Source organism: Crotalus tigris, unplaced genomic scaffold (genome assembly GCF_016545835.1).
Source record: "Crotalus tigris isolate CLP2741 ecotype Arizona unplaced genomic scaffold, ASM1654583v1 scf7180000023606.2106662, whole genome shotgun sequence".
NCBI classification, from domain to species: domain Eukaryota; kingdom Metazoa; phylum Chordata; class Lepidosauria; order Squamata; family Viperidae; genus Crotalus; species Crotalus tigris.
In genome coordinates, this window is record NW_024100074.1 from 1,567,394 (window position 1) to 1,589,831 (window position 22,438).

Here is a 22,438-nt window from a genome sequence, read left to right on the forward strand (position 1 = left end):
ATCACGAGAAGAATTAAAAAAATAGAAGGTAATCTACAGAAAGACCCACAAAATAAAAAGATAAAAGAAAAATGGAATATTATAAAACACAAGATTAACCTGACAACACAAAAAGAAATGGACAGAAAATTAGGATGGCGAAACAAAATTACTTAGAAAATGCGAATAAAACTGGTCGATGGTTGGCCTATAAATTAAAAAAAGAAAAAGGCAAAAGAACAATACATCAACTACAAGACGAAAGTGGAACAGTACAATATAGACGGGAAGAAAAAAAGAAAATAATACAAAATTTCTTTTCAAAGCTATACCATCAGGAAGATATAGCAGATGATAAAGTCAAACAATATATAGAGACAGCAAAAATGAGCAAAATCACCGTAGAACAAAAGGAAATGTTAAATAGACCAATAACTGCAATAGAATTAGAAACAGCATTGAAAAAAAAAAGAACAAATCACCACGCCCAGATGGAATTCCGGTCGAGTTTTATAAAAATACACAAGGGTCACTACAATGGATAATGTTGGAGATTTACAAAGAGGTGCTGGAAGAGGCGAAGATACCAACAACTTGGACTGAAGCAATCATCACCCTCATTCCTAAGGAAGACTCAGACCTACAACAAATTCAAAATTATAGACCGATTTCTTTACTGAATACAGATTATAAGACATTTACAACAATAATAGCAGAAAGGATAAAAATTTTTTTGAATAACTATATCCACCCAGATCAAAATGGATTTTTACCAGGACGACAAATAAAAAATAACATGAGGATAATACTGAACACTTTAGAATTTTATGAAGTCCATCCTGAAAGACAAGCTACACTGGCATTTGATAATCTGAATTGGAATTTTATTATAACACAATTGTACTATATGGATTTTGGGACAAAATTTGGAAAGATGGTTGAGAAAATATATACTAAACAAACAGCTAGGGTAATTATAAATGAGGAAATGACAGAAAAAATTGATATAACCAAAGGAGTAAGACAAGGATGCCCACTTTCCCTGCTTCTATTTATTTTATCATTAGAAATACTCCTTAGAAAAATCAGAGAGGACCAAGAAATAAAGGGTTTAAAAATTAAGAAGGAAGAATATAAGGTCCAGGCCTTCGCTGATGATTTGGTATTTATTTTGGAAGATCCATTAGAAACCGGCTTTAAATTGATTCAAAAAATAGAAGAATTTGGTGAGGTAGCCGGATTTAAGATTAATAAGAATAAATCCAAATTAATAACCAAAAATCTTACAAAGGCACAGGAAAGTGAACTGGAAGATAAAACAAAGATAAGTATAACCAAGAAAATAAAATATTTAGGGATCTGGCTTACAGCAAAATGTTCCTCGATTAAGGAGGACAATTATGATAAAATATTACACCAGATAAAAAAAGATTTAGAAAATTGGGAAAATTTGCAAATTTCATTTTTAGGGAGGACCGCTACGGTCAAAATGAATGTATTGCCAAAAATATTATTTCTGTTCCAGGTTATTCCAATAAAATTAGGGAAAACTTTCTTTCAAGAATTAAATAAATTGGTCACTAAATTTATATGGCAAAGGAAAAAACCCAGGATTAAATTAAAACTCTTGCAAGATATGAAAGATAAAGGGGGACTGGAGTTACCAGAGTGGGAAATATACTACCAAGCATCGAGCTTAACTTGGCTAAAAGATTGGATGGATTTGAAAAATACTAGAGTTTTAACAATAGAAGGGCATGACTTGCAAGCAGGGTGGCATGCATTCCTATGGGACGAAAAACATAAAATACACAGATACTTTCAAAGACACATAGTTAGGAATGCATTGCTACAGACTTGGTAAAAAATAAAACAAAAACATTATATAAGAATTCCAATGTGGTTATCCCCAACAGAAGCTCTGAAACACCCAAACCTACTGGATATAAATAAGATAATTAGATACAAGGAATTAGTAAATGAACGGAAATCTGAAAACAAAACAAGAATTGGAACAAGATATTGGCAGAGAGATTGACTGGTAGACATTTACACAAATTCAATCTAAATATACAGAGGACAAAAAATTATATGAAATAAAAAAAGAGCCGCAAGAATTGGATAAAATTATACATGGAACAGAAATAAAATTAATTAGCAATTTATACAAATACCTATTGAGATATAAAATGGAAGACGAGGTTGTCAAAGACACAATGATTAGATGGGCAAAAAATTTTGGATATAATATCGAATTGGAGAAATGGGAAAAATATGGGAAATAAACATAAAATTGACTATGTCAGCGGCATTCAAGGAAAACCAGTTGAAGACATTTTACAGATGGCATCTTCCACCAGCAAAGCTTGCCAAGATGTTCCAGAACAATTCGCCAACATGCTGGAAATGTAAATAAGTACATGGAACATATTATCATTTATGGTGGACATGCCCAGTTGCGAAAAAATATTGGACTACAGTAAGAAGATGGATCGAAGAAGTAATAGACCAACCCGTAGACTGGAAACCAGAGATCTTTTTGCTGGGTGTTTTAAACAGAAAATATAGTAAAGAAATGTGGTACTTAATTTTACATAAAATAATGGTGGCAAGAATAGCATATGCACAGTGCTGGAAAAATGAGAATATACCATCAGAGGAAGAAGTGATAAGAAAAATCCTGGACTGTGCTGAGATGGACAAATTAACAAAAGAGATAAAAGAAAAGGAAGACACAGAGTACTATCTAACATTGAACAAGTGGTATGACTGGTGGGAAACTAGAAATAATAGAGAATAAATATGGAAAGGTCAAAAGTGAAAATATGTGTATAATAATGTATAATAATAATAATATGAATTATTCTTAGTAAGAAGTAGAGTATGAAAGAAGAAAAATGTAAATAAGAAACAACGGGGCAATAAGGACAAATATTCTAAAGAAGAAGAATGAGGAGAAATGTAAATAATAGAAGATTACCGTTACGTAAACGTATCGCTGTTTAAAAAGGGGGAGGAGTATATACTGTGTATGTATGTGTGTTTTGTTTTGTTTTGTTGGTTTAAAAATAAAAAATATAAATAAAAAAAGGCTTCCATTCACTGGATGTATTTAGGTAGGGGTACATAGCCATCTGTTAGGAATGCTTTAACTTGGATTCTTGTAGAATCATAGGTTGGAAGGGACCTTGGAGGTTTTCTAGTTTTATATCCTTAGTCTTTATATCATCCTGGACAAATGGTTATCCAATTTTTTCTTGAAAACTTCCAGTGATGGAGCACCCACAACTCTGTACTAATTGTTGTACTAAGCAATCATTTGGGCTCAATCATTAATAGCCCTTCAAAGTCTATGAGTTTGTTCTGAATATTTTATGTTATGTAATTAATTACATAGATCAGGGGTATCAAACTGGCAGCCCGCAGGCTGGATGTGTCACGTGCAGGCCACGCCCACCCCAGTTCCGCAAAAGCAAAAAACGTTGTGGTACATCACAATATGTCACATGATACAATCGAGTTTGACACTCGTGGCACAGATGAACCCATTAACTCTGACAAGCTGCCATCCAACTTTTGAGACCTGTGATGAATTTAATTCCCACTTGAAATATAGGATCAATCACAATCAGGTTCAAAGTATCTTATTTGAAAGGCAGTTCTCATCAACAAAAAAATAAAATGTATCAGCAGGAGTTGCATGAACCTATCCAACAGTTGAAGTCAATAACTATATTAGGGAGCACCAAAATATGGATCAGATGACAGATACTGGCAATATGTCTCTGAATTTTGGGGGCAAAGTAGGAGTTGATTTGTGTATGAAAGTTCTAAAAACTCAACAGAAGTCTACAAATTCCCAGGCTGTAATTGTCTCTCCTGAACTGCTTCTTATATAGTTTTATTTGATTAGGGGGCTTTGAAGAAAAAGCCAACAGTAAATGAAATACTGCTCTTCTCATTCTTAAATTAAATAAATTAAAATAGCCAGATCAAAATAATAGGATGCATAAATAGAAAATATTCAGCAAGAACGGACTATTTTTATTAAGTTTTTATTGAGGGGCCAACATTGCTGACATCACCTCAATGTATATTTGCACTGATGGTCATATGCAATGTCTTATAAATCTTTAATTTTCATTTAGCGCACAATAGAATATTAAAAGGAAAACCATAAAAGTATAAAATAAAATAAAACATGTCAATTTTAATATTTAAGTGCTTCTTTAAGAAATAGATCTTATAACAAAACAGTTCTCCAATCCAAAACAAGTTTCTGCATCTCTACTCATTGCTACAAACACCACTAGCAACATTTGAAAATTGGATACTTCTTGATTTCATAGTCAGAATTCATTTAGGACATAAAGATTCCAATGGAGAGGAAGGCAAGCCACCAATGAGAAGGAATGGCAGCTGCAAAGACATATCCTTTTCACCTATTTCATATTATCATTTCAAGAACCTTAGGAGTTCTTTCTTAATCTATTTTGCTATATATATCTAGGGAGCACCCTGCGTACATAAGATACACAATATTCATTTCTGCATACTGTCATCAAAAGAACTTCAAATGGTTAGAAGGAAACGTTAATACTGAAAAGTGCTGTGCATTCTGCTAAAGAGGAAAGTTAAAAAAAATAATTCCAGAGGGAAACAATTCTCTGCTGTATTATTGCCAGTGTACTAAATGGAATGACCAAGAATTAAATTCAACTTGAGGTTTTATACTACTGTACGTGGATTTTAAAATGTTTAAACTTTTCTTCTTTAAAAAGTTATTCACATAATTTCAAATGAATAGTTTCACAACAGTTGAAGATTTTGTGCAAAGATGACATCTGAAACAAAAGCAGCAATTCTGAGAGAAGCTGATAGTTTGACTGCAAAATAAGGCATAGCTTAAATCTTTCTCTCCAGGAAGAATTCATTGGATGCCTGATCTAATCTAGCCTTTTCCAACTGCTCTCCTGAATGCCAGAACATATTATTAAATTATTGTGGAAAGTGCATTTTGTCAAAAATATTTAAATCAGTGGATTTTAAATATAAAGCAAGTCAGACAATTATGCAATGACAAAACCAACAAAAAACAAAATCCACAGAATAGTTTAACACTCCTTTTCTTTTGAAAGAAAAAGAGGGATTGAAAAGCTAAAACCCACAAATCAAAACATTTCAATCATGTCCTGTTTGCTTATAATTTTTCATTCTCACCCATGTTGGAGAGGGGGAACATTTGAGAAATTCAAGTCTTTGTTCAGCCTTCAGCCCATATCCAAATCTCACAAGGAAAGTGGAATGTGGGAGCTTATCATTGTATTTTGGAGAGCCATCATGTATTACTTATTGCAGCTATATTGATATCATTCCTTCTTTCTGATTGACCTTGCACAATCCATATATTCATAGGCATACAGTGGGAAAACTAGACTCTTCAGGAATCTACCATGCTATGCAAGTTCTCTGCATGCATGAACACATACATTTCAAAATCACTTCCTGAACATCAGGGGATCAGGAAAAACTCTTGGAAAACAGTATTTACAAGACCAGTATTTACTTACACACTCCTGAAAAAAAGTGATGATGAACTGTATAATTTGCAGATTTAACATTTTGCTATTGACAACAGTCAGCTGAAGTCAATACTTTAATTATATTTTCAGCTTTAAGAAAGAAAATTTTATCTTCTGGCCAACTATGTCCTTGTGGAGATTCCCTCATTGGTAAATGGACAAAATATTAGAAAAGCAAGTTGAAAGAATTAAAGAACTGAACACTGAAGCCAGTTAATAGTTCTCAGTATGTTGTATTTGGTAACGAACATTATTATCTGATCTTAAATATGCTATACAGAAGATAATAATCATAAGCAAACACTTCTGAAGCATATGATTTCTGCCATAAGAAAATAATGTTCACTCACTTATAACATTCCTTTCAAATGTCCTTTATGTCATTTTACAGTACAAATAACATGTAATGCATTATTTATTTTCAAATGTATAAAATAATATAAAATTTTATAAATAAAAAATATAAAAAAAGCCCTGCTTGGATCAGGTTATATGTTTTCACCATCCTTGGACATACCATGTATCAGAAGGCTAAAAAAAAAGAGGGGGAAAACTAAAGTAGTTTTCTAGGAATGATTCTGATCTAGGCATTTATTCAATTTTATACAAGGCTGAACATTTTCCAGATTTTTCAGAGTTCGAATCATTAAGTAGTAAGGCACATGGATCTCGTTTCCACTCAAAGCAGGAATTTTATTCCCTTCCAAAAACCCCAAATTCATATTTTAGCCAAATGCATAACAGAAAGCAAACCTGAACTTGTTGGAAAGCTTTGAGCCTCTTCTTGAATCTGGAAGGCAGAACAAAATCACATCCTCGAGCTAATAATGCCAATTCCTTTCGCAGATCAGGGTCTTGTCGTAAAGAAATCTCCTTTACCCTCATGCTTTCAGATTTCATATAATGCTTATGTGTGCACCAGTCCAGGCTCTTGAGTGCCAGTAAGCAGCAGAGTCCTATTATCACACAGTGCCACTTAAAGTAGCAGTTGTGTTTTACTTCTGTGTTATTCTGAGAGCCAGTTCAGCGTAGCCTGCTCCATACATTAAAAGGGAACTTGCCAGGACTGCAAACACAGACAGGAAAGTAACTTAGGAATCTGTCCCTTACTTCACACATTCCAATGTTTTAATGGTATGATATATATGTGAGCCTCTCATAAAAGTAATGTTTTTAACCATCAATAAAATAAATATCTGGTTTAGTAAAAACAATGAAGGAGGAACAATCTCAAAGTAGTCTTATTTATTTATTTGTATTCTGCCTTTATTATTTTTATATATAACTAAAAGCTGCAAACATATCTAATACATTTTCCTCCTCCTATTTTCCCCACAACAAAATAATAACATTTCTTATGAAAGTAAGCTGCATTTACAAAGCCAAAAGAATCTAAAGTCATTTTCAAGATCAGTTGATATTGACCAATTTTTGATTATCATTTGTGAAAAATGATAAAAATATAAAATATAACTATAAATAGAGGCTTAATAAAACATTATTTTTCTTGCACACTTAAATTAAAAGGAAATATCCCTGAATATTCCTTTAATAAGGAATATTGCACTGACTAGATTTTATCAATGCCTAAACTCTCCCTTATCCAGTGTAAATATATTTCATCTTATACAAGCAATAAAACTGAAATATTATATGAATAAAGTTCAGCCATGTCAACTGAATCAAATCATCTACATCCTTCCTATAAGTATAAGACCAGTATAAAATTAAATATTAATATCTTATGGCTAATAGCAACCTATTCAAAAATGCTGTTTAATTTTATAAATTTGATCTTCTTTAGTTTTTGGTGTTTTTCATTATTTTTTCAGTGGAAAAATATTTCTGTAAAACTTACTCCTTTTTCATACTTATCAGTTAACAGAATTTGTCCAGATATAGTTACAATTTTACCATATAACTGTGGTTAGAAACAACTAACTAGAAAGTAAAAATCAATTGATCATCCATTCTTAATTGACTACAATTAATTAATTGACTACAATCTATCAATGAAAAGTAGGTGTATATGTAGATTCTTCTTTTCTATAGCTTAATTTTCATTTGTGGTTTTGACTACCGTATGAATCAGAATCCAAAGGGAGAACCAAAATAGCTGATGAGCAGCACATACAACAATACTTTTTCACAAATGGGTAACCAACAACAGTCTTTATTTCTTTCCAACCAACTTTAAAATCAGACTGAAGAACTCATTTCATGAGACTCATATTACACTAAGAAATATATTTATTGTACTTTGTTTTTAATGATTTGCTCAATTTTGTTATTTATGTGAATTTTGTATATTAACTAATAAAACTATATTATTTGGTAATCTATGCATACAGTTTTATCTGTGATACAAGCAGCATTTTCTCTTTGCCTGTTAAAAAAGAGAGGCAGAGAAGTTTCTTTGAATACTATGTGAAGCAGTTTGCATCTATAGACCAACTTTAAACCAGGAAGCAGAGCTAGCCCAATCCCATTGGTTCATCCTCTCCCTTGTCAGCAAAGAGCATAACACTCAATAAATAGCTTAAGGCTAGCAATCAACTAGCTAATTGAGATGCTATTTTCTCATACTCATTTTTAGTATCTGTCACTTTTTAACTTCTCCCTTCTGCAACTGTTGTGAAGTCTTGGGCAGCTGATGGAGATCAGCAGGATCACTATCAAGTGGAATGCAGGGACATCACCCAGCCAAGGAGTTGCATTTTGTGTGACTACAATTTGGTCAAATTGCCAACAGTGTTTTCTGTCCAAGAACATAGCTGGGACAGATACTTTTGAAATTCTGGCAGCCAGGAGTTGCCAAATTGGTGGAGCTTTGTCAGGAACAACAATTTACCTCCCAAGCAAATTAGCAAGGGTATATGGAAAAAGAGGTGAAAGTTATGTGACCTATGAATAAAACATCTAGGAAAGTAGTTCTGGTTCATGTTCTGGCTAGGTTTGTAAAAAGCAAGAATTGATTAATATAGAAGGGGCTTAACAAAAAGCAAACATCTGATGTGCGAAATAAATGTTATGGTTTAAGTTTTAACATAGTCTTAAATGGTATAATTCATTTTGACCTGTGGAACAGAAAACCTACCTAATGGAGCTTCAGTCTTTTAAAATATCTATGCTCATTAACTGGACTTTATAAACAAGGCAGAAAGCTATTGCTGCACGGCAGACTGTATTATATCTCTATCCTTTTAACAGGCCTTTTGCAGAAAGAATATCACAGCTTTTCTCCACTAGGGTTTAATATCTTAAATCACTTTCAGACATTTATTTAGATGGGACAAGAAATCACACTGAGCCACACACACCCCATCATCAGATAAGGCTACATCTGGAAATTGCGAAAACTGATCATCTTCCACATTTTTTAATTATTTGTAGAGCAGCCAGTTAAGGCCATGACCGTTTGCAAATGATTCCTTGTGTTGGAGCATTCTGTGAACTCACTAAAAGAAAGTTACATCATTCTCATCACCCAGCCTTGATCCCTACCACATGAAGAGTTAACCAACCCCAAAAGTAGGATTCCTTGCCAACGTGGTCTCACTTAAAAAAAATTATAGTAATTTATATAGCCAATACTTGATACCTCATTTGACTTTGAGAAGAAACCACTGATTATCACTTTATGACTGCTGTTTGCAAATAAATTAGGAATCTATGTTATGCAATCAGTCATGTTTAACTACCTTGTTAAAACAGAACGTCCTGGAGAACTTGACATTCTGTTCGTTAAACATGACTGATTGCATAACATAGATTCCCAGTAAAATGCTTTTAAGAGACAAGGTATATCCTATCCACAGCATTTTCACAACATATTGATGAACTTGGCTAATGAAAAAAATCATTAGTCTAATGATATTGTTTTCCTAATAAAGTCATATTGACCTCTAAAAACCATTGCATTGTTTTCAAAGCACTTATGGCTCACTTTACTATCTGCTCTAGAGATATCCCATGGTATCCTCTGGACAACCTGCAAAGAGGAATGGGAGTCCTCTGTTCAGTGGTTGTGTTCCTTCCTTGATGGATAGTTCCACTCAATCATTGGTGAGGTGGCAGGAGAGATCAGCCTGTTGCCTATCCTCTTGTGGGGTACTAGAAGATGCAGTTGTCTCTCCACATCTATTTAATATTTACATGAAACTACTGACAGAGCTCATCTAAAGCAGGGCTGTCAAACTGCCAGGGCCGGTTTCATCATCCCAGAGCTGCGTCCACCCCACTGCTGGCAATGGCGAAAAAGGACCCACCCCACTTTGCATCTTAAGAAGACAGAACTCTTGGAATAATTCTTCCAGCAGGAATCCTTTATTAAGAGAAAATGGTTGCAGGCGTTCTAGACAGGATTTGGGGTCCAAGCTCTCCAATTCAAGGTTTTAAGGGGTTCCCCAGTAGCCCCACCCAATCAAACCCCTCTTTCAGCGACAGTCTCAGGCATTACACTTCGACTACCTTTTCATTACTGCCCGGCTGGATGGAGACTTCAAAGAAACTACATGAAAAGAAATGGCCCCATTCTTATGGTTAGTTCTTTTGCAATACACACATTCAGTTCCTTTGAAGTATACTGAAGGAAGTGAGGGCCATAAAGCCCCTTTGTTCACCCCCTTCTCTTCCTCTTATGGCAGAGAAGGCAGAATTGGGGTTTTCTATATTTGATAACTAGAGATGAAATATAATTGGATTCTGACATCCGGCCCCCTCAAAATTAAGAGAGATCCATCTGGAAGAAACAAAACAGGTATAAAAGTTAGTCAGGCTTGTTAGGATACTCTGTGTGAAACTTCTTCAATAGCTTCGGGGCTCTGACATGACGTTTATGGACCCACTTGTTTTGTGAGGCAGGGAGGTGTTTCCAGGTAACTAGGTACTGAGTCGTTCCATGATATCTCCTAGAATCTAGGATTTCCTTTATTTCGAAGTGTTGTTCGCCCTCTACCATGAGTGGAGGTGGTGGTGGGGGGATTTTTGGCCGTAAAGCTGACTGATGCTCTCTTTTCAGCAAGCTGCAATGAAAAATTGGGTGTATTTGCCTGGGATTTTTTGGTAATTCTACTGATACTGGGTTTATGATCCTTTTAATTGGAAAAGGCCCTATATATTTTGGTCCAAGTTTTTTACAGGGTTGTAGGGACTTTAGGTATTTTGTAGATAGGTACACCATTTCACCTATAATGAATGGTGTAGGCTCAACCCTTTTTTATCGGCTTGTGCTTTGTATGCCTGCCTAGCTTCATCTAGTGCTTTTCTAACTATTGGCCAGGTGTTTTGTAGTTTTCCCATCCATTCTTTCAGTGATGGGATCGTTGGTTCGTTTGGGGTTAATTCTGGCATGGGGTTGAAACTTTGACCGGTGGCTATTTGAAAAGGAGTGTAACCTGTGCTGGAGTGGACTGCATTATTGTAGGCAACTTCTGCAAAAGGGAGTAAGTCCACCCACTCAGTCTGCTGGAAACTAAGAAAACATCTTAAATTTTGCACGGAGTTCATTTTTTCAGCCCCCTTATTTCCTTGTGGGTGGTGGCTAGATGTCAGTCCCTGAGTGGTTCCTAAGAGGGATAAAAATTCCTTCCAAAATGCAGACGTAAATTGCACCCCCGTCAGAGATGATGCGTTGGGGTGCCCCATGCAATCTGTAAATGTGCTGGATGAAAAATTTTGCTAAGGCTTTTGCAGTGGGAATCTTTTGGCAAGGGATAAAGTGCACCTGTTTGGAAAACAAGTCCGTGACCATCCAGACAACAGTATTCCCATTGCTTTCTGGCAATTCCACTATAAAATCCATGGCTATTTCTCTCCAGGGGGCTGAGGGACTTGCCACTGTTTGCAATAGTCCTGGCACTTTCCCTTGCAACCTCTTTGCCGTGGCACATTTGGGACAACTGGCTATATAACTTTCAATGTCCTTTTTCATGGATGGCCACCAAAATTGCCGTTTAATTAAGTGTAAAGTTTTTACAAATCCAAAATGCCCTGCTGATTTTGTGTCATGGCAAAGCTGCATGAAAGTGACTCTTTGGGTTCTTGGTATATATACCTTTTCCCCTACCCAAGGCAACCCGTCTCTCATTGTGCACACATTTTTGTTTTTCTGGAACCATCCATCTGTTTCCAAACTTTTTCTGAATTCAATTCCAGTTTGGCTGTCCAGTTGTGGTTTTAATTTGGCTTGGGTTCTTGTGGTTACTGGTGCTGCCAGTTGTGACTCTGCCATTATTGGTTTAGAGTCTGTGGTTCGTGCGCTGTTATATTGAGGCATGCGAAATAGTGCATCTGCCAGGAAGTTCTTTCTCCCTGGTAAATGTTTGAGCTTAAATTGGAACTGGTGAAAATGCTGGGACCAGCGGGCTTGTTTGGGATTGAGTTTCCTGGGCGTTTTCAGGGCTTCCAAATTTTTGTGATCAGTCCACACCTGGAAGGGGATTTTGTTGCCTTCCAGGAACTGTCGCCACGTGAGTAATGCCCAACGTATACCATATGCCTCCTTCTCTCATACGGGCCAGCGCTGTTCTGTTTCCGTGAGTTTCTTGGATGTATATGCACAGGGTTGCAATACTCCATCATCGTTTTCTTGTAATAGAACAGCCCCCACTGCCATATCACTTGCATCTGCCTGTATTACGAAGGGCTTGTCCATGTCTGGGTGTCTTAGTACTGGTTCGGCAGAAAAAAGTCTTTTTAGTCTCTCAAATGCTGCTTGGCACTCCATTGTCCATGTTAGTGGCTGGCTAGGTTTTACTGAGGATGCTCCCTTCGTTTTTAGTAAGTTAGTGAGGGGCAAGGCTATCTGGGCAAATGAGGGGATGAATTGGTGGTAAAAGTTTGCAAAGCCCAGGAAACTTTGTAGTTGCTTTCTTGTGCGGGGTAGTGCCCAATCTAATACTGCTCTGACCTTCTCTGGGTCCATTTCAATGCCCTGGGGGGACATGCGATAACCTAGGTAGTCTATCCTTTCCTGGTGGAATTCACATTTTGAGAGTTTGGCATATAGGTGGGCAGCTCGCAGCTTCTTTAAAACCGCTCTGACAAGGTTGACATGTTTCTCTTTTGTTTCGGTGAAGATAAGAATGTCATCCAAGTAAACAAGGACCCCCTTAAACAGGTGCTCCCTTAGAACATCATTTATTAATTGCATAAAGACTGCAGGGCCCCCTTGTAATCCAAATGGCAAGACTTTGAATTGATAGCACCCCATGGGACAGTTAAATGCAGTCTTCCATTCGTCCCCTTCCTTAATTCTCACGCGATAGTAAGCTTCCCTTAGGTCTAGTTTAGAAAAAAATTTCCCTTTCGATAGGTGTGACAGCATGTCTTTCATGAGGGGCAGAGGATATACCATATATGCCGGCGTATTAGGCGACCTGGCATATAAGACGACCCCCGTCTTTATAGCCAGGCCGCATTCCTAGAACGTCGTCTTATACGCCGGAAACTACCAGTATTTCCAGCGTATAAGACGACTCGGCGTATAAGACGACCCCCGTCTTTGGCGCCGATTTCAGCGCTCGCGGAAGTCGTCTTATACGCCGGCATTTACGGTAGGTTGCTTTCACTGATTGTATTCAGGGCCCTATAATCCACGCATAAGCATAAAGAGCCATCCTTCTTCTCTCTAAAAAGGACCGGGGCAGCCACTTTAGGCTTGGCTGGCTCAATGAAACCTCTCTCTAGGTTTTTTTTTATGAATCTTTCCATTTCCTCCTTCTCCTTTGGGCTCATGGAGTATAATCTGGGTTTCGGGAGTTTTGCCCCAGGCTTGAATTCAATGGTACAGTCTGTGGGTCAGTGGGGGGGGGGAGCTCATTCGCCCTCTCCTCACTGAAAACTTCAGCAAGGTCTCTGTATTCCTCTGGTATTTCTGTTAGTCTCTTTTCCTCTCCTATGGATGCTTTTTCTATTCTTGATTCTGGTAGCCTCCCTTGGGATTTTAAGTCCATAGGGTCCCCCTTCGGGAATTTGATTTCTGTCGTCCTCCAATTTACCCAGGGGTTCCATTTTTTTAACCATTCCATCCCTAGGATCATTGGGCATTCCATGCCTGGGGTCACCACAAACGTTATGTCCTCCTCATGTTTGCCCAGGGAGAGGTGTATTGGTAGAGTGGCTAGGGTAGCTGGCACCCCCCCCCCCGCTATGGATCCATCTAACTGGCCAAATGAGATTGGTTGTTCCAGTCTCCTCGATGGGATGCCCAGATTCCCCACTAGTGTTGGGCTAATGAGGCAGCGGGTGCAGCCAGAGTCTATTAAGGCTTTCACCTTCCCTGCTTCGGGCATGGGGGGAATTAATATAGTCACTGTCTTGAGGATGGGTGTGATGTGTCCACTTACCAGGGGTTCGCCCTCCGAGCTGTCATCTGAGGCGTCCACCGGCCCTGTGGTGTAGGCTGGAGTCCTTTCTCCTTGGTGAGCAGAAGTGGGGGGTTCCGCAATTTCCATCATTCTCATGGCAGTTTCTTTTGGCTTAGCTGAAGACTTTCCGGATTTGTTGATTGGGGATATGTCTGGGTTGTGCTGGGGGGCTTTGGAGCAGCATTCTACAGCTCGATGTCCTTCTCTTCCGCACTTGAAACACCCTATTTGCTTCTTGGCTGTAGCCGATGATTTCACCGGTTCGTGTGTCAACTCAGGCGGGGGGTGGCTCCATTGTTTTCCTCGGCGGTGTCTTTTCACTATGTCGATCTCTGCTTCCTCTGCCACGATGTACCATTCCTCAAGTGGGTGTGGGTCCCCTCGGGGCCGGCAAGCGTCATATAGATCATAATTTAGTCCGTCTTTGAAATGGCTAAGGAGGATGTCTTCTGGCCAATTCAGTTTGCTGGCAATGGCCTGGAATTCTTGTGTATATTCAGCCACCGGGCGTTTGCCTTGCCTCATTGTTTTTATCCTTTCACAGGCTTTGCGATCAGCCAGGGGGTCTTCAAATCGTTTTCTCAGAGAGGACCTGAAACGGTTGAAGTTACTGAGTTCTGGGGCATTGGAGTCATGCAAGTTCACCACCCAATCTGCAGCCGGTCTATCCAGGGCAGACTGCACGATCCGGATGCGGGCTTTGTTGCTGGGGATGTCCCGCCCGTATTCCTTCATGTAGCTGAGGACTTGGGTTAGGAAAATCCCCAAGCGTGTTGGCTCCCCTTTGAATTTCACCTGCAACGGCGGATGTCTTGGAATGGATCGGTGCCTCCGTTGTTGGTGGTCCAAGCTCTCCAATTCAAGGTTTTAAGGGGTTCCCCAGTAGCCCCACCCAATCAAACCCCTCTTTCAGCAACAGTCTGTGGTCCGGTAGGGGGTGGGGACTACTGGATCAGCAGATGTCCCCGGGGTTGCAGGTTCCACGTCCCCCTCGGTGTCTCTCCCTTTGCGGCTCCAGGAGCTGGGGTGGCCGTAGGGCTCAGGATTCTCCTCTCCTAAGGAGCTGAGAGTTCTCTTCATCAGGTCGATAGCTTTCTCAAGGATCCAGTCTGAGTACGGTGCCCAGCTTTCTCCCTCTTCACTTGCATGCAGGGATTTCTCCATCTCCTGCTTCCATTCTGGTTGCTTGGTCCCCCGTCTCAGGGTCACCTTTCTTGATTCCTTTCCCCACTCACTTTTCTTTCCAACGCCCATTGACCAGCGAGGCTCGTGGTCCCGTGTCTCTACCACTTCTTCTCCTGAGGAATCTGACCTCTCAGATCCCAACATCTGGCAAGGTTCCAGTTGGGTCAGCGGCTCTCTTTCCAGGTAGTTCTCCCCCTTTCTTGCTCCATTGTCTGACATGGTAATTTTTTGCAAAATCCCCCGGCAAGGGTCTCCCTTCCAGGTGGATTAATTTTGCAAATCCTGTCTAATGTAAGGACCCACCCCACTTTGCATCTTAACAAGACAGAACTCTTGGAATAATTCTTCCAACAGGAATCCTTTATTAAGAGAAAATGGTTGCAGGCGTTCTAGACAGGACTTGGGGTCCAAGCTCTCCAATTCAAAATTTTAAGGGGTTCCCCAGTAGCCCCACCCAATCAACCCCCTCTTTCAGCGACAGTCTCAGGCATTAAACTTCCACCCCCTTTCATTACTGCCTGGCTGGATGGAGACTTCAAAGAAACTACATGAAAAGAAATGCCCCCATTCTTATGGTTAGTTCTTTTGCAATACACACATTCAGTTCTTTTGAAGTATACTGAAGGAAGTGAGGGCCATAAAGCCCCTTTGTTCACCCCCTTCTCTTCCTCTTATGGCAGAATCCAGAGAAGGCAGAATTGGGGTTTTCTATATTTGATAACTAGAGATGAAATATAAGTGGATTCTGACAGGTTTGGGATTTAGTATCATCAATATACTGATGATGCCCACCTTTTACAATGCTACCCCAGGACACAGTATTGATGTTGCTGAAGTCCTATCCCAGTGCATGGAGGATATCAAGGTCTGGATGAAGAAAGCAAAATTAAAATTAATCTTAGTAATACACTAGTCTTATTGTTTATTCCTCAGAATTGACAACTCTAGGGGTGTATCTTGAAGAGTTGGCACTACAGAGAAAGGGGAAGGTCCATGATTGGGATTCTTCTGGACTTACAGCTCCTGTTAGAAAAACATCTGTAGTTGGAGGCTGCAACTCAGAGTCACAGCTCTGACAGGTGCACCAAAGCTGTGTCACTTTACCTGGAGGGAAAGAGATGAGGCTACAAAGATCCATGATCCTATTATGACTTACTTAGATATGTTCTACATTGGGGCTGACTTTGAAGATCTCTTGGAAGTTACAATGGCTTTTGTCTTGATTGGTTTTTGCAAGTGGACCACTTTACATAAATACTGTGGGCCCAGAACTGGTTATTTATAAGCTTCTGGATGTAATTTAAAGTGCTGGTATAAGTAGTTCTTGTCTTACAACCAATCATTTGAAGTTACAATGTCACAGTATCCCCATGGTCACATGATCAAAATTTGGGTGCTTGGCAAATGGAATTTCTTTATGATGCCTCAAGCATCCTGGGTTCAAGTGATACCATCTGCAACCTATCTAGCTGGCTTCTGACAAGCAAAGTCAGTGGGAAACTGGATTTGCTTATCAACTACATGATTCACTTGACAACTGTGGCAAAACAGGTCATAAAATCAGACGTGACTCACTTAACAACTGCCTTGATTAGCAATAGAAATTCTGGTCTTGATTGTGGTTGTAAGTAGAGGACTATAAAGTATTACTTGGTTTGGTGCTATCTGCAGTTTTCCCTGAGTTTAATTTATCTAGGAGCAATTATTAGTGGTTCTCCATTATAGGGAAGTGTGGAGGGATGAGGCTTGCTGGTGTTCCTTTTCAGTGGCTGCTTTGATCCTCTGGAATGGCTTTCTAATGGACATCTAGTTTCTTTCATTATGACTGTCTTCTGAAGCAATAAAAACAAGGCTTTTCCAAAGAGCAAGTGAGTCATAAGTCTATCCAATGTATGTTACATATATTAGTATAATAGGTACTTATTATGACTTCCTTTTTGAATCAGTATATATTCTTATTAACTCATCACATGATCACAAAGACAGAGAGAGAGAGAGAGAGAGAGAGAGAGAGAGAGAGAGAGAGAGAGAGAGAGAGAGAATGAGAATTGAAAGAATATGTGTTACAGGTTAGCATAATGACATGGTTTTGGAAAATTATATCTTATCAATAAAACTTTTACACCACTTTTACACCAACTTTTTAAAAATTGCACTTAGATATTAAAATTTATTTAAAATTAAATATTAGATTATGACACCATCTTAGTATAAGCCATACATATATGCATCTATTAGAAATGAATTCTACTCAAGTCATTGCAGCTTGTTTCTAAATAGATATGTGTACATTTTCAGTGTAACACTGAGTGTTTCATGTTAATAATTCCCTTTAATTATAGTTTCGGAACAATGCGCTATATACTCTTCTGTAATTTCCATGAAGTCCTGCAGTTTAGAGAATGAAAGCCTGGAATGCAAAACCAGCTTCTTAAAGACCATGCATATACTTCAACATCTGCTCTAAATTGAGCTCAACAGAAATTCAGAACATTTGTAAAGATGAATGCCTAGCATAACCTACAAAGATAGGCCAGTTGCCTTCTTTCAGTGGCATCTATACTCAGAACCTAAATAAATGACTTTGAGAGTCAATTTCAAAGACAATATTTGCAAAAAACACAATGTACACATTATAGATACAAAAACAAGAATGTACATTTGAGAAATCCCTTTTTAAAAAGCATTTTAAGGGTGGAAATAGGAGTGGGATACTTCTGAGAAGTAAATTGTTCCCATTCTTACTCATAAAAATTCTGAAAAAAGCCTGAAATTGGCCTTAAATCCCACTCCCTGAATGCCAAAAAGGCCAAAATGTTTAAATTTTTTTAAATTTTCTTTTTCACCATACAGCATACACCAAAACAAACTTAAAATACATAAACATGAATCTTTTCTTTTAATAGAACAGTGCTGTACATTTTAACCTTTCTTTACATCTTATTTACATTTTATTTACATCATTAATTATATTTTTTTCTTTCTCTGTTCTAGCCAATTATAACATTTATTCCAAATTTCATAAAATTCTGTCGCCTGCTTGTCTTTTAATTCTAGTGTAAGTTTATTCATTTCTGCGCATTCCAAGATTTTATACATAATCATGTCATTTGTGGGTGTATTTTCACTCTTCCAACATTGAGCATATGCTATCCGCGCTGCAGTCAAAATGTGTATAATGACGTGTTGGAGTTGTTTTTCAATCTTTACATTTATTATGCCCAAAAGAAATGATTCCGGTTTAAAGTCCACTTGTACCTAGGTTATCTCCTGTATCCAATCTCTTATTCGTTCCCAATAGTTTTTTGCTTTAGGGCACAGCCACCACATATGATAAAATGTTCCTTCTCTGATTTTACATTTCCAGCACTTCGGGTCCATGTTTTTATGCATTTTGGCCGATCTCGCCAGTGTTAAATGCCATCTATAAATCATTTTATATTGATTCTCCTTGTATGCAGTTGATAGCGTCAATTTGCAATTTATGTTCCATAATCTTTCCCATTCCTCTAAATTTATATTTCGCTCCACATTTCGTGCTCACGCTATCATTGGCCCCTTCACTATTTCTTCCTCTAACTCTATCTCTAATAAGTATTTATAAATTTTTGATAATAATTTTCCTTCCTTACTTATTAGAATTTTATCAAGTTGATGTGGGGTCTGACTTATTCCATATTCTTGCCTATCCCTATTATATCTAGATTGAATTTGTAAATACGGCCAACAGTCTATGGGTATTCTTTGTTCCTCCAACTCTTCTCTTGACTTAAGATTTCCTCTATTATCTAGTAAGTCTTTGTACCTAATCATCTTTTTTCCCTCTAATGTATTGGGGTGAATCACTGCCTCCATTGGCAAAAACCAATTTGGAATTTTTCCATAGTGTCTTTTTTTATTTTTTCCCATATCCCGATCAATGCTCCTCTTATGTGATGTTGCTGGAAATATGTATATATTTTCTTCTGTTTCCCCCATAGGAATGCATGCCAGCCCATCTGTAAATCATGTCCCTCATTAGTATCCTTTCGTTATCCAAGTTTATCCAGTCTTTGATCCATAATAACCCTGCTGCATAATAATAGATTTCCCATTTAGGGAGTCCAAGATCACCTCTACTCTTACTATCTTGTAGCGTTTTCATATTTATCCTGGCTTTTTTGCCCACCCAAATAAATGTATTTATTGTTTTATCCAATTCTTTAAAAAAAGTTTTCTCTAATTTTATTGGAATTGTTGAAATAACAATAATCTTGGTAGTATATTCATTTTAGTCAATGCAATCCTGCCTAATAGTGATAATTGGAGTTTCTCCAAGGTCTCAAGATCTTGTTTCATTTTTAGTATCAATTTTGTATAATTGTCTTCTTTTATTGAGGAACACCTTGAGGTTAACCAAATTCCTAAGTATTTAATCTTTTTCGCTACTTGTAATTCCAAATTCTCTTCCAGTTTCCTTTTTTGTTTATCGGTTAAATTTTTTACTAACATTTTAGTCTTTTCTCTATTAATTTTTAATCCTGCCACTATTCCATATTTTTCTATTTCACCCATCAAAATATTTTCTCTGTCTATAGGTTCCTCAATGAAGAAAACCAGGTCATCAGCAAATGCCTGTACCTTATATTCCTCTGTTTTGACCTGTACCCCTTTTATTTCTTTATTCGCTCTAATTTGAACTAATAATAAATACTTCAAGAGTCAAGATAAAAAGTAGAGGTGAAATTGGGCATCCCTGTCTTACCCCTTTGTTTATTTCAAAACTTTTTGTGTTCTCTCCATTAATTATCACACTAGCCCTCTGTGTTCTGTATATTGCCTTTATTATGTTACTGAATTTCTCACCAAATTTCATATCTTCAATCTGTTGAAACATAAATTGCCAATTGAGGCTATCAAATGCTTTCTGCGCGTCTAAAAAGATCAAAGCTGCCTGTTTTCCTGGGTGCATTTCATAATACTCTAGGACATTTAACACCGTTCTGATATTGTTTCTAATTTGTCTTTGGGGTAAAAAACCATTTTGGTCTGGATGTATTATATTCTGTAAAATTAACTTTAATCTTTCAGCCATTATATTAGTAAAAATTTTGTAATCCGTATTTAGCAGCAAGATTGGCCTATAGTTTTTAACCTGTTCGGGGTCTGTGCCTTCTTTTGGGATAAGAGATATGATGACTTCTATCCAGGAGTCTGGTACTTTAGATTTCTCCAGCACATCATTATACACCTCCAGTAATATCTTTTCAAAATCTTCATGAAAGGTTTTATATAGCTCCCCTGGAAGGCCATCCGGTCCCTGGGTCTTATTGTTTTTTCGTTTTTGCACCACCCTTTTAAATTCTATAACTGTTATTTCCCCATTCAGTATGTCTCTTTGTCCTTCTTTTAATTCTGGCAGACCATTAACCTTTAAATATTGTTTAATCTTTTCCCCGTCTATTTCATCTTTTTTATATAATGACTCGAAGAAGGTTTGAGTTATTTCTTTCTTTTTGTCCATTTTGTGTTGTAACTCTCCTTTTCTATCATAAAGTTCCTGAATAATTTTTTTCTCTTTCTCTTTTTTTAGTTTATAAGAGAGCCATCTCCCAGGTTTATTTGCATGTTCAAAAAAATTTTGTTTGGCCAATTTCAATTCTTTAACTCTTCTTGCTCCATCACATTTAATTTATGTTTAGCTAATGCCATTCCCACTTTGATTGATTCATTCTGAGGCTCTTTTTGTAGTTTAGATTCAAATTTTTTAATCTCTTCCTGTAGTATATTTTGCCTTTGTCTTTTCTCCCTATTTTTTCTTGCTATATAAGCTATTGCTAGTCCCCTTAAATACGCCTTCACTGTGTCCCAAATGGTTTGTATTGATGTTTGTTGTTTTGTGTTTTCTTTAAAGAAATAATCCATTTCCCTTCTAGTCTGTACAATAAATTTTTTTTCCTTCAAAATATGAGAATTCATTACCCATCTTTTTCTTACTTTTTTACGTTCTTTCCAAACTATTTCCAACGGGTTGTGATCTGCCCATATATTTGGCTTTATTTCTATAGTCTCTATATCCTGTCCCAATTCTTCATTTGTCCATACCATATCTATTCGAGACCATGATTTGTGTGGGTTTGAAAAGAATGTATATCCTTTTTTTTAAAATTTCTCTTTCTCCACTGATCCGATAGGTTAAGTTCATGTGCCAGATCAAAGAAGGTCTTTGGTAATATTTTCCTTTTCTTTTTATTTTTCTTATCACTCATATAATCTTTTTTTGCATCCACCACTGCATTATAATCACCCACAATACAAATATTTTGATGACTCAATTCTATCAATTTCTCATGTAATTTATAATAAAAGTTATATTGGTTCTCATTCGGTGCATATATTACTACTAGCAAACAGGTTTTCTGTTCAATTTGTATTTCTATTATTAGTACCCTTCCGTCTGTATCTTGATATTTTAAATTTGCATTTATCTCTTTTTTAATATAAACTGCTATTCCTCTTTGCTTTTGTTCAGCTAATTCTGTATATAGTAATCCTAATTGGGGAAACTCTAAGTACTTCCTATGTTGTTCTTTAATATGTACTTCTTGTAAGCAGACAATGTCTATGTGTTGTTTGGCTAGTTTAGTCCAATATTAATAGCTAATAACCTAATCTCCTTTTCTATTTTCTACTTGTGTGTTTTACTTGTGAGCTTGTCTTGTTCTTGGGCCTGTTCCTTTCTCCTTCCTCTGTCCGTTTTCTCCCTTACTTTCTCTCCCTCGTTCTCTTTCCCTAACTTCTTGTTGTTGGTCTTCCTGACTTTTGGATTCCAGTTCTTCCTTACTACTGATCTCTTCCTCCGTTCCTTCTAATTGATCATAGAATTCCCAGGCTTTCTCTAGATTATCTATTTTAATCTTCCTCTCTCTCCATGATATCAACATTCCTTCTGGAATTAACCATCTAAAGGGTATACTTTTTTTTATTAAGTAGGAACTGAGGAATCTATAATCTCTTCTCTGATCTCTTATCTTTTTCGGTACTTGTTTTAAAGTTTGTATTTCTACACTTTTATAGATCATTGGCTCATCTCTTGTTATTTTATAAATTATGTCTCTCACCTTTTTTCTAGCAAACCTAATGTGTACCTCTCTTGGGAGTCTATTACGTCTGGCGTAGTTTGTCTGAATCCTATATGCCTCATCTATTTCTGTTAGAATTTCTTGTTTTTCCCTTTGCAACGCATCAGAGATCAAATCTGCCATAATATCCCCCAGATCTTCTTCCTTCTCCTCTATCACATTTTGGAAGCATAGGTAAAATGCCGCCTTATCCATTTCCAAA

At 37.2% G+C, this 22,438-nt stretch overlaps 1 protein-coding gene across 4 annotated transcripts in view; it reads right to left on the reverse strand.

Moving 5' to 3' along the window:
• Positions 1-22,438, reverse strand: part of PPP2R3B (protein phosphatase 2 regulatory subunit B''beta) — a 99,326-nt gene that overhangs the window by 38,205 nt on the left and 38,683 nt on the right. Inside the window, exon 1 of one of the 4 annotated variants that reach the window (XM_039319615.1) lies at positions 6,315-6,570. The exons of the other annotated variants lie outside the window; for them this stretch is intronic. Coding sequence (XP_039175549.1) covers positions 6,315-6,461 — 147 coding nt within the window. The 5' untranslated portion in view covers positions 6,462-6,570. Of the gene's footprint in view, positions 1-6,314; positions 6,571-22,438 lie in introns of those variants that run through there. 4 annotated transcript variants of the gene reach the window in all.